The sequence below is a fragment of the Sturnira hondurensis genome, unplaced genomic scaffold (assembly GCF_014824575.4).
Source record: "Sturnira hondurensis isolate 20B ecotype Veracruz unplaced genomic scaffold, ASM1482457v3 Scaffold0000167, whole genome shotgun sequence".
NCBI lineage: Eukaryota > Metazoa > Chordata > Mammalia > Chiroptera > Phyllostomidae > Sturnira > Sturnira hondurensis.
Window position 1 is genome coordinate 10666992 of NW_028072798.1, and position 12432 is coordinate 10679423.

Here is a 12432-nt window from a genome sequence, read left to right on the forward strand (position 1 = left end):
CGTGTCGGTTTCAGACGCGCAGCACAGCGATTCGCTGTTTGAGTGCGTTGCAGCATGGTGGCCGCTGTGAGTCCAGTTGACACCGGTCACCACACAGTCACAGTGACCTTAGTTGCCACTCATCAAGAGCCTCTCCAGACGTACGAGACGTGGCCCAGCCCGGTTACCCCTCGATGCTCGGAGGCTGGAGCGGCGCCTTCCCCCGCCCCTGGGGACAGCTGTGCACACGCTGACCGCAGCACTCGGGGTGTCTCTGGGCACTTCCTCGTCTCCCCGCCAGCCAGCCAGGGTCGGCCAGGTCAGGGCGGGGTCTGCTCAAGCCATCTGTCCCAGAGCCTGGCAGGGCTCTTCCACGCTGCTGCCTCTACTGGCGCTCCAGAGAGTCACATGGTTGTTTTATAACCTACAGGATAGAGATGGTTAACCATCTACATTTGGGCAGATAGGCGTTGCTTTGAAGTAGGAAGTGGTAATTCAGCAATTTGCTTTTGTCCCATTCTAGTCTCTCACTGACTTTTCTTGATGACCTCTGGAACTCTTGTCCTCAGAGTCCCGCTGGTGGCCTGGGAGTGTGGAGCCTCACCGGGGGGTGTGACCGAACCATTCTCTGCGGGTCCCGGCATGGCTTCAGGTAAGCACGGCTCACCGCCTTCCCTCCTTTCAAACCGTCGCGGCATCTTTGGGCCTCTCACCTGAGGACCTTTAGACATGGGACTGCTTCACGCGGAGATTCCAGAGTGTGGGGCGGGCGGACCGGGCCTGCGCTGAGACGCACGCACTTTCCGGCACGGTGCTGCTCGTTTTGGTAACAGAGCCATGCTGTCGAGAAGTCCGCTGGACCCGAAATGGCCCAGGACGGTGAGAGCGTTCATTCTAATTGCCTCTCCCTGGAGCCTGGGGGAGGTTCGGGCTTCGCCTCGAGAGAGAGAGGTGATTTTTTGTTTAACTGAGGACACAAGGAGAGTTTGAGAAGCTGAGAGCTGAGCTAAGAATGTTTTGGAGGCAATGCAGAAAGTGACTTATGCAAAGCAAGTCTAGGAGCCAATGTATGGAATGGCGGGGGGGGGTTCTGTGGGAAGGAGTTGGTGAGGAAAACCGAGAGGAATCAATCAGGTGGACATTTTTATGAAACTCAGGGCAATACTGGAAAAACTCCGATCACAGATGCAAAAGCATAATGATGATGAGTTCAGGCTCTTGCAGCCATAATAGATTCCTAATGACTAGAAGAGTCCGCCATAGACCCCACCAAGTCAGCAGGGGAGCGGAAAATAGATACCCTAGACGTCGGCACCGTAAAGAGACAGATGCAAAGTCTGAATTAAAGTGATTCTGAAAATGGTTAAAGAGGTGTTTTCTGTAAATAAAAAAGAAAATGTAAGAGCTGGCTTCCCCAGAAGCAAAAGGAACCAAAAATAAGAGAAAAGAAACCACCAACCTATATACAAATCACTGGAAAAAACCTTCTGACTTCTTTGTTAACCGCGCTTGCTCAAAAGCAGAAGGAAGCGGGCCTGGGGTTTCGGCCACACCGGTGGTCCTCTAAAGGGCGCCGGGGCGCGGTGCCGGGCAGTTCAGACGGGGGAGTGTGCACTCACTGAATGCAGACCGGCACGGTGTGTGCGGTTCTGGGCTCCGCAAGGGGGTTGGAAGAGCCACATTACTTAAGGCCCTGTGGCAGTCTTGGGGTCCCTCAGGCAGGCCCTCTGGAGATGACGTGCGGGGGCGGGGGGTGCGTAGTGGGGCCGTCTGCATGAGCTGCAGCCTTCCTGTGTGTGAAGTGGGCGTGCTGCCTGCCCAGGTGGCTTCATGAGGTTTGGGAGATAAAAATCAGTGGTCCCAGTGCCCAGAAAGTACCTGGCAGTCACTGCCCAGCACACACGTGTGCCCCCATGTGCCCCCAGACACACATGCACGCATATAACACACAACCCCATGTGCAACCACGCAAAACACACACCTGTGCACACATGCATAGGACATACATGTACACTCACACACTGACACATACATGTGCCCATACACAACTTGTGTGTGTACACATGCACACAGAGGTGCACATAACACACATGCTCTGTTGTTCTTGTCTCTTGCCTTGCAGTATCTCAGTTTAGGAAAGAAAGCACAGATTTTAAGTCTTCCGATTTCATTTACTTTTAACATACAAACTTGTGATTGCATCTGTTTAAATTAAAATTTTAATACATTTCTCTTTGCTGATGGCATTTCACTGTTATTAAAGATGTCTTTCCTATATTTAATTTTCTTGGGTAAGGCTGTCCTCAGCCACACGGACCAACAGCTAGGGCTGGCCTCTCAGCCACGGCTCTGCCTTTCTGGCCACCTCCTCTGCTCACGGCATCCGTCCCCTTTCACCTGGCCCCACCAGGTGCTGACCACCAGCTCCCCTGACCCCCGCGCTGAGGGCCTGCTGTCCATTAACAGACACCAGCTAAGATGCTGCTATAGACTTCGTGTCTCCCTCCTGTCTCTGCATGTGACCAGGGGCTTCCAGGACCTCCAAGTCCAAAGGGTTTCGCTGAAGCAGAGGCCGGCAGGCCTGGGGCAGGGCTGGTGCGGCTGAGCCAGGGGGGCGGCGCGTCGGCTGGTCCTCAGCTGTGCAGGGTGGGCTGTCTCGCTTCTGACTTTAGGTCTCATTGTTCTCACCTTAGATTGAATTCATCAGTTTGCTGTTTCCGAGACATTGTTTGCCTGATAACAAAAACGATGCTAGAAACCCACAGTATTCGGCCCTGGCTGGTGTGGCTCAGTGGATTGAGCACGGGCCTGCGAACCACACGATCGCGGTTCGATTCCCAGTCAGGGCACATGCCTGGGTTGCAGGCCAGTTCCCAGCAGGGGCCAGTTCCCAGCAGGGGATGCATTAGAAGCAACCATACATTGATGTTTCTCTTCCTCTCTCCTTCCCTTCCCCTCTAAAGATAAGTAAATTTAAAAAAAAGAAAAAAAAAGAAACCCACAGTATTTTCTTGCAAAACATAGTATTTTAAATACTAGGTTAAAAATGTTGCTCTAGTAAAGCCACTGCTAAGTTTTCCTCAAAGCAGCAGCGTTCTCACGCGTGGCACGGAAATCTTTGAGATGCCGCCACTGACGGGCAGAAGCCGTCCCCATCTCCCACCTGCACACGCCTGGTTCTCAGGGCTCTGGACTTGTGCTTGTCACCGAGAAGGCGATGTGTTTACACCTTAAATTTGACAGCAAAGCGAAGGGTCAGCTTAGCATTCCGTGCCTCTGAGACGGAAGCAAAGCTGCTTCGAGATGCATCTCCATGTAAAAGTTGGCTTCTCGGTGTGTCTGAGATGAGAAGATGGTCGGCCAGAAGGTAGCTGGGGGCCCACCCACTCTGTTTCCTGCATTTCTGAGTGACTGGCTATGGTCCCCGAGAGACACTGGCCTGGGGGCCTGCCACCTGAGGGCCACTAATCCCTGCACCCCAGGCGTACCCAGCCACACCAGCAGGGTCAGCACGGTGGAGGCGGAGCTGGTGGGCAAGTGGTGTGTGCACCTGGAGCCTGTGCCTGCCCTTCTCGGGCGGGTTGATGAGCATCCCCTCGAGGTGCTTTGTTCCCAGTGTCCAGGAGACACCTGGGTGAGGAGGTTTGGGGGGCTCCTGGAGCCAAGTTTTAGGGGCCATTGACTCTGGTGTGCTGACGCAGGCCAGCCCTGGGCGCACACACGGACACCCCCTCGGACGGAGGAGCCCCGAGCCGTCCAACTAGCTCACTCACCAACAGCGGGTCCAGCTGCAGAAGGGCACTGGGCACGGCGGGCGTCCCTGCGAAAATGTTCTCCAAGGCTCCCTGATTCTGTCACCTGATCAGGCAGCTGGAAGGAGCCGTGAGCTTGGCTCTGGCAGCCTCTGTGGACCATGGCCAGCAGCCCACCATGTCCAGGCTCCTGGGCAATGAGCAGCCCGGACGCCCCGGCGCAGGGGGCTTAAGGCGTTTCCGGGGTGCACAGCCAGGTCTGCCCTGTGCCGCCCCATAAATGCAGTTAGAGCGTTTCCCAGGAGGGCCGGTCCCCAGCAGGCAGGGTGCGCCCCAGCCTGCCGCTCACCCCCCTCTCCATGCAGAGCAGTGCTCACAGAGCCCGATTCGGCCAGGCCAGGCTGCCCTGTTTCCGCCACCCGTCTGCTGGGACTCGGCCCCCAGGCTTGGCCGGGAGCGAGCTGTTCAACAGGGCAGCCCACGCCCTTCGTGGTGAGGTGTCCAGACGGGCTGCCTACTGCGAGGCTGATTCTGTCCCCACAGTCTGTGTGCCAGCGTCATCTTACCCTTGGAGGGTGGGGGTGGGAGCCCAGACCCTCTTTCAAATGAAAGCGAGTGGTTGGCAACCTCATTCGTCACCAGCCCGTCACTTTCTGAGGCCGAACAGCCCCAGTTTGAGACACAGTTACCATCGGCCCCTGCTGGGAATCACTGTGCCATCTGATCCGTGCGGGGTGGACAGTGCCGTCTCTTGCCTCATTCTAAACGCTAAGGGTTTTTTTGTAGTCTCTTATTTTATTTTCTGATTTAATCTTTATTGTATTTTTTCCCATTACCATTTAGTTGCCTTGTACCCCGTCCCCCTAGCAGCCCCCGCACTGTTGTCCATGCCCACAAGTTGCAGCAGTTCATATCAGTTTTCTCCTGAACGAGGCCGTGAGAAACCGCCACAGATTTAGCAGCTGAAGCAACCCAAACGCAGCGCCAACTGCTCTGGGGGTCAGAAGCGTGGCCGGGGTCTCGCTGCAGCCTGACACCCAGGAGCTGGCAGGGCCGGGCTCCTCCTGGAGCTTCTGACAGAGGCTGCGTGTCCTCGCTCGGGCAGGCTGTGGCCGGAGGACCGAGACTCCCATCTGCGCGCAGGCTGTCAGCAGAGGGCCTGTCCCAGCTCCCAGAAGCCTCCGCATCCATGACCAGCAGTGAGAAGCAGCTGTGGCAGTGGACAGATGCCCTCTCACGATTCGGATCTCCTGTCTCCCCTGCCTTCCCCCCGCAGCTCTGCTCCTGGCTCAGCCGGGAAGGGGTCTCCATTTTGAGAGCTCACACCCACCTTGGGTCGCATAGAGGATCTGGGGCCCCTCTGGGGGCCGGTCCCCTCGGTCCCGTTGGCTCCTGCTGCCCCGTAGAGGCTCCTTTTACAGATCCCAGGAGTCAGCCGGGTTTGCCAGCCTCCAGCGCCACACGGCACGATGTCTGCTGTCCCATACATAGCAAAGTCTCTTGTCCTCACAGAGTGCTAATGAGCCTCTTCAAATTTCTGCTGCTCCATTTCCATCTGGAAGTGGGCCCTTCAAGTCCACGGGCAGGCCTTTCTGTTGTCGGCCGAATGTCATCGCGCTGGACCTACCACTGTTTGGCTCTGCTCAGGGTCTGCCCATCGGCCCTCTCGCCCGGCCTCATGATGTCACTTTCAGGCTGCCCGTCACGTTCAGACCCAGTGAGCTGCCTCCTCTATTTTTGTCTCTGACGTCGATGAAATTAACGGCAGCACAGGGCGGAAGAGACCCCAGTTAGGGGCTCGCACTGGGTGGCCACGAGGGGTGGTACCACGAGGGGGCTGACAAGTAAACACCCACCTGTGCTCTTACCTGGCCCACGCGTCCCCGTCCGCATTTCAGGTGGAATCACAGACTTGCAATGTCTGCGCCGCAGGCCCCCATCTGCAGCCTGCACGGGCACATGGTCACATGTCCCTGTCGCCATGACAACCACAGCTAGGAGCTGATGAGAGCAACCCTCAGGAAACACTGGCCAGCTGAGAGCGCCCCTCCCGCCCGTTCTCCCGTTACCCCTGCCAGGTGGCTGCTCCCGCACCCACGTGGCTCTCTGACGGTGGGTTTTGGAGGTTCTTAGGCAGGTCCGTTCTCTGGGACTCCGCAGGCACCAGCTGCTGGGGCCGGGCACCCTGAGTTCCAAGGTCTCCTCTGGTACCACGTGGGCCCTAGGGGACGCCCCAGGGGCCAGGGCAGGTTAAGGAGTCCTGGGAGGGACGAGCGGTCAGGCAGCTGGGGACAGGGAGTCTTTGGCACAGCAACAATCCATACCTGACTCAAGCGGTGGAGCACCAGGGGAGACGGCCGGAAAAAAGCCAGACGGACAGAGCAGCCTGCCTAGATCCGGCATCATTTCCCCATGGGAGTTCGGAAGGGTTTGTCCTGCGCGCTGGCTCCTCCACTGGAGAAACAGGACTCGGGAGAGACGCACCCCCTCGGGACCAGCTGAGCTGGCTGTGCCGTCTGTGAGGCAGTGGCTACAGAGAGGGCCCGGCAAGAACGGTGGGCAGAAGGGGCGCACGCAGGGAAGGCCACGAGGGCCCTAAAAGCAAGAGGGGCCAGACCCCGGTTCAGAGGGCTTCACAGCCAGCGACGCGTCAGCCACCTGGATGCGGACAGATGACCGGATGCTTCACCCGCCTTCCATCAACCCCCGGGAGATCATGTACCTCTTACTCTCAGTTCATCAGAGAAGGTAGAGAAATACCTATGTTTTTAATCCTCCCCCGAGGATACACTTATGGATTTCAGAACAGGAGGAAAGGAGAGAGAGAGAGAAACATCGCTCAGTTGCCTCCTGCACATGCCCAGTCGGAGACTGAACTGCAGCCGAGGCAAGTGCCCTGACTGGGGATGGAACCCAGAAGCTTCTGGTGCCCAGAGACGGTGCTCCAACCCTCTGAACCACCTGGCCGGGCCCCAGAAACCTCCAGGTTAAAGCGTCTCCGTGTCTTCACGGCACGGCTCTCGTAGCAGAAGCAGCCTGTCCCCCCAAGAGCTGACAGCCGCTGTTCCAGGTCCAAGGCGATGTGGGCGGCAGCAGGTGCGCGGGCTTCCTCTCGCCTCGTGGTGGCACGGCGGCCCCGGCCTGATTTCTCTGAAACAGCTCACATGAGCTTTGTGGTCTTGGCGGCTGAATCACTTCCAGGAATGCTGAGTGACTGGCAGCCACGTAACGTGACCATGGCCTGCTGCTGGGAGTGCGGCCCTGAGCTGCAGCCTCCTGACGTCGTCATTGTTCCTGTTTGTATGTTGTTTGCACCCCACAGGCCCTGCCAACCCCCTAGGCAATGGGGAACTGACACCCTGGGGGGTGCGGGTCTCTCACGATCATTCGCCCATCCTGATCAAAACTAAGCACAAATGAAAGGAAATTAAACCGTGCCTCCCAGACGGACACCGTTCAGCAAAGGCGCGGTGGCCCTGCGCCTCTGCCAGCTCTGCCTGCTGACCATGACAAAGCCTTTCCTGACACCGAAGTTCTCTTCCCCAGGGGCCAGGCCCTTGCTTTTCTGTGCGCCCCACGGCCCCCGTGGCAGCATGCGGGTGTACGATGGGTCCCCGATAGCGTCCTGCTGCTGGAGCTGGTGGCGGGTTGGTCTTGGCACCCTTGGGGCCGTGCTCAGGGGGCGTCTCCCAAATGCGCGTGGAACAGGGTTAAGTCTGAGGTCAGAAAACATGACACATCGTACGCAGTGGGGCCAAAGGGGTTTCCCTTCAGAGGGGTGTCAGCTGGGCACCAGGCTGGCCATCTGCTCTGCCTTCAATGGCCACCCCATGCCCATCAGTGGGGACCCCGCCTCTGTGGGACAAGAATGTCACCTGTGCCAGCCCCACTGCCCACCTTGCTAAGGAACACTAGAGGTCCCCCCCTTGGCGTGGGGTCCCCCAGCCACTCCTGCTGCTGTCTCTGAGGACCCCAAGCGAGTCCGTCTGCACAGCCTCTCCTAATCGTGCCGGCCTTGACCTTCTCCCCGCACTCTGGCTTTTGAGGGTCTTGCTGTGTCTGCCTGGCAGAAGATGGCCGTAAACGGAGTGTGCATGGGATGCATCTGTAGCTTTTAACAATATGTGCATCCTGCCTGCCTTTCAGGCCAGAGCGTCTGGTGTAGTTTATCTCGAGAGCAACCCACACGCACAAACTTTAAAAAGCCCTGCAGCGTTCTCGCAGGCCCCCCTGGGTGAGAGCTGCGGAATTGCACTGTGAGCAGTTTGTGAGTTACAGACATTTGGGGCCTGCTACCCCCTCCACACCCCTCGTTCAGGAGAGTCCTGTAGAACGCACTTCAGGCAAACTCCGCAAGATTTCTGGGCAGATCCAAGTCTGTGTCTGGCCTGACCTCACCCTGCTCACGCCACAGCTCGGGTGTTGGCACGTCGAGACGCACGGCCAAAGTCCCTGGACCAGCCTGTTCACTTGTGTCCAGGCGAGCTTTCAAGTCGTCGTCGGGGCTGGGACCTGGGACAGCGGGGCCCGCAGAGCCCAGAGGCTGTGTTGTCTGGCCCTGCCCACAGGGAGGGCCGCCCCTGCTGTGAGTGGGTGTTCTCCCCTGCGGGCATCCTGAGTCTCTGGCTGTCCCAGAACGCAACGCGGGTTTAACCACAGCGAACCTGGCTTCCTTTCCTGCTCAGGCTCACCTGTCTCCTGCTAGCTGCACCGACAGGCCACGGGTCGAAGTCCTTGCCCTTCCGCGTCAGGCCCGGCCCTGCCTGGATCGCCACCCAGCAGCACCATGACCGCAGTGAGTCTCCGCCGGGTTTGGGTGGGGCGGGCGAGTTCGGCGGATCGTGGCCGCTCGAAACTCATGCCACAGCTCACTCTGCCTTTGCCTGTTCCTCAGGACCCGGGGGCGTACAGCGACTACCCGTACGGGGACGAGGGCAACAGCTCCGCCGAGGACTACCCGCCTCTGAGTCAGAGTGACAACACGCTCTGCTCCCTGGAGGAGGTCAGGCAGTTCTCCAGGCTGTTCGTGCCTGTCACTTACTCCTTGATCTGCGCGTTCGGCCTCCTGGGCAACGTTCTGGTGGTGATCACCTTTGCGTTCTACAAGAAGGCCAAGTCCATGACCGACGTGTACCTCTTGAACATGGCCGTCGCGGACATCCTCTCTGTCCTCACTCTGCCGTTCTTGGCAGCCACCCACGCCGCCGAACAGTGGCTGTTCAGCAACGCCGTGTGCAAGCTGGTGAGGGGCATCCACACCGTCAACTTCTACTGCGGGATGCTGCTGCTGGCCTGCATCAGCCTGGACCGCTACGTCGCCATCGTCCAGGCCACCAAGTCGTTCCGCCTGCGGTCCCGGACGCTGGCGCACCACCGCGGCATCTGCCTGACCGTGTGGGCCGTGTCGGTCCTCATCTCCGTCTCGACCTTCGTCTTCTACCAGAAGTACCGCGTGCAGAACCACGTGCGGGGCGGGCTGCAGGAGAGCCACGTCTGCGAGCCCCGCTATGCCGGCCTCTCCGAGCCCTTGCACTGGAAGCTGCTGATGCTGGGCCTGCAGCTGCTCTTCGGCTTCTTCGTCCCGCTGGTGTTCATGATGTTCTGCTACCTGTTCATCGTCAGAACCCTGCTGCGCGCCCAGAACTCCAAGCGGCACCGGGCCATCCGCGTGGTGCTCGCGGTCGTGCTGGTCTTCCTGGTCTGCCAGGTGCCCCACAACCTGGTGCTGCTGGTGACGGCGGCCAACCTGGGCAGGCTGAACCGGTCCTGCCACGGGGAGAAGCTGCTGGGCTACGCCCGGCAGTGCACGGAGGCCCTGGCTTTTCTGCGCTGCTGCCTGAACCCCGTGCTGTACGCCTTCATCGGCCAGAAGTTCAGGGGCTACTTCCTGAAGATCATGAAAAGCCTGCTGTGTGTGCGGCGCGGCCAGAAGTCCGCGGGCTTCTCCTGCTCCAGGCTGCCCTCGGAAACCTTCGTCTCCAGGCAGAACAGCGAGACCCCGGACAATGACAATGCCTCATCCTTCACCATGTGACGCGCCCTGGCGCCGCGTGGGCACGTGCTCACACGCGTGGTGCTCAGACGCACAGGAACGTGGGCCGGGAGCGAAGGCGAGCGGAGTTGTCCCCCTGGGCCCAGACTGCGGGGACCGTGGGCGGGGCACCTCTCCCCAGGGTGGGGGTGGGGGATGGGCTTTGACGGCCACGAAACTCTGTGGCTCAGGTGTGTTCCACAGCCAGCATCCCTCCAGACGGGCCTGGGAAACGTGGGGTTGGAGGGACTGTTTACAAACATAGAGACTTCCAGAAACATTTATGAAGCCGTCATAGACCACAGCTTCCGGTCAGAGCAAAAAAACCCAAGTAGCTTGAAAAACCAAAACAGAAAAACAAAACAAACAAAGGAAAGCCCACATGCAGCTCATTCTTGGCGAGAGGTCACAGAGCCCCCCGGCCAGCCCGTCTGCGGCAGCTGCGCGGAAGCAGCAGCAGGCCAGCCTGCCCTGCTGCCCATGCCCTGCGAGGCCCTGGGTGGGCCGGCGGTGGTGGGCCGGCTACAGGGGGACGGGCTAGGAGCGCACGCAGAGGCGCGGCTGGGACGCAGACGGGGCGGCTGCATGGGTGTGAGCGAGCACTGGCCCTGTGGCTCAGGCCCGTGGGAAAGCGGAAGCTGGCTGTGTGTCCCTGTAGCTGGCGGTCCCATCGGAGGCCATCAGACCGAGAGCTCTGGGAAGACGGGGGCCCACAGCACCCAGCCAGCACCTGGAGGCCTTATGAGATATTTGCTTAGCAAGTCATAACGAAACCAGAGCCCGTAGTGCCGCCGAAAGCGTTGGGTGTGGAAAACCATTCATCCACGGGATGCTTTAGAAAAGGGGACAAGGGGACAAGGAGAACAGACAGCGGAACATCCGTCCCCTTCTGTGTGGGGTGGGAGGGTGGGTGGGAGGGCTGTGAAGAGCTGCCCGTTCAGTCGTGGGGCCCAGAGGCAGGTCGCCGTCTGCTGGCTGTCACTGGAGCCGTTCTGCCTGGGACCTGCGGTCAGTGAGGTCAGGCCTCAGCTGCTTCCCTCCCCTTCCAGAAAGTGCACGGAACCTGTGTTTGGCAGCGTCTCGCATAAATACAGGGACACGAGAGGGAAAACACAAATGTGCTACGAAGGGACAAACCTGTGGAAAATGCTGACGCGAGTCACAGCGTGTTTAGTGCTGACGGACGTGTCCTTGGAAGCTCTCTTGTCCCGTGAGCTTTACGTCTCTGTATGAAATTCAAAGCAGTATCTTAGGATTCAAAGTCTGCATTTCCACACATGGCTCTGGCTTTGCCAGGTCACATGGATTTGCATGGGAAGGGGTGACTGGCTTCCAGCTTTGGTGTCCATCGGGGGGATCGTGATGTGCAGGGACAATCCTTCGAGCCTGTGAGCAGCTGACTCTGAAACCAAAGCGAAGGGGACAGTTCCCGACACTGTCTCAGTGTGACGGTGGTGCAGGTCCTCGAAGGTGAGCTGACGCTCCCAACCGGCTCAGAGACGTGGAGGTGTTTGGCGCGGCCAGGAACACGAGTGCGTCTGGGCAACTTCAGTCTCCGATGACAGACGCTTCCCTCTTTAAGCAATAGCCTTTCAAAAGTTCAGCCACGATGAATAAAGATGTTTCTAAACACATGAAATGCTCTACTTCATTAAGTGACCACTCTTCTCTGGCCGCCGTGGGTGTCGGGTAAGTCTGCACTTCGATAGTGGTGCGGCGATGCCGCAGCCGACACCCATGGGTGCAGAGCCACGTGGGGTGGGCTCCTGTGCAGGTGCCTGAGGATGGCCCTTCCACAGGTCTCATGTCCCCTTTCCATGATCACCCCCTTTCCATGACCGTCCCCTGCTCATCGGCATCCGTGCCTTCTCCCCTGTCCGGCTCTGGCAGGACTGCCGTGTATCTGCCTCCAGTGCCCACTCCGCCCCTGCATACTGTTCGGCCACGTCTGGGGACAGGGCCCCCGCTCCCATCAGAAGTGTGCTCCTCGGGCCACGAGTCACGCCTCGCAGTCTGCTGTTGATGCTGTGCTTGTGCACAGTTGTGACTCACACACACACACGAGTGTTTACGTATGGTCACATCTATCGCTGCTGGCCAGAGACGATTTTCCTTGGTTCCTGCTACAAAGTAGCTGAAATGCGGTCAATAATGACCTTTGCATAAATGAAGTGTTCCTGTATATAAATCTAGACAGAGGTGGGTGTTTAGGCAGGAAGTGTGCAAACCCCCCATGTTGGTAAGAGGCACACAGGTGTTGTCCTGCAATTTGGGTGCTGATTTGCTTCTGAGGATGTACAGGCCAGTGCTGAAATAACACCAGAAAAGTACAATGTTTTCAAATCTTTAAAAATTCTGCAGATGTGTAAGAAATCCAGGCATTCTTTAGACATCAGACAGAGCGTCTGGTCTCATCGAACACATGTACATGCTCGCAGTGCGCAGGCGTGTATGTCACAGTGCACAGGTGCATCTGTCTGTGGGGGCCGCCATTACAACCGACGGGAGTCTGAGATCCAGGGGTGAGCAGGTGGGTTTCTCCCAAGGTCTCTGCCCTTGGTGTGCTGACGTCCCCTCTTCGGTCTCCTCACTTGCTTATCTCTCTGTGCCCCCAAACCCCTGGTGTCCCCTCTGTGCCCTAATGCCCTCTTCTTATAAGGACCCTGGTCA

General features: G+C 58.5%; 1 protein-coding gene across 1 annotated transcript; it reads left to right on the forward strand.

Moving 5' to 3' along the window:
* Window positions 1–372: 372 nt before the first annotated feature.
* CCR6 (C-C motif chemokine receptor 6) lies at window positions 373–9872 on the forward strand. The gene is made up of 3 exons (XM_037062024.1): window positions 373–631; window positions 8417–8526; window positions 8626–9872. The coding sequence occupies exons 2-3, from the start codon at window positions 8518–8520 to the stop codon at window positions 9763–9765; spliced, it is 1149 nt and encodes a 382-aa protein (XP_036917919.1). The 5' UTR covers window positions 373–631; window positions 8417–8517; the 3' UTR covers window positions 9766–9872.
* The last annotated feature ends 2560 nt before the right edge of the window (window positions 9873–12432 follow it).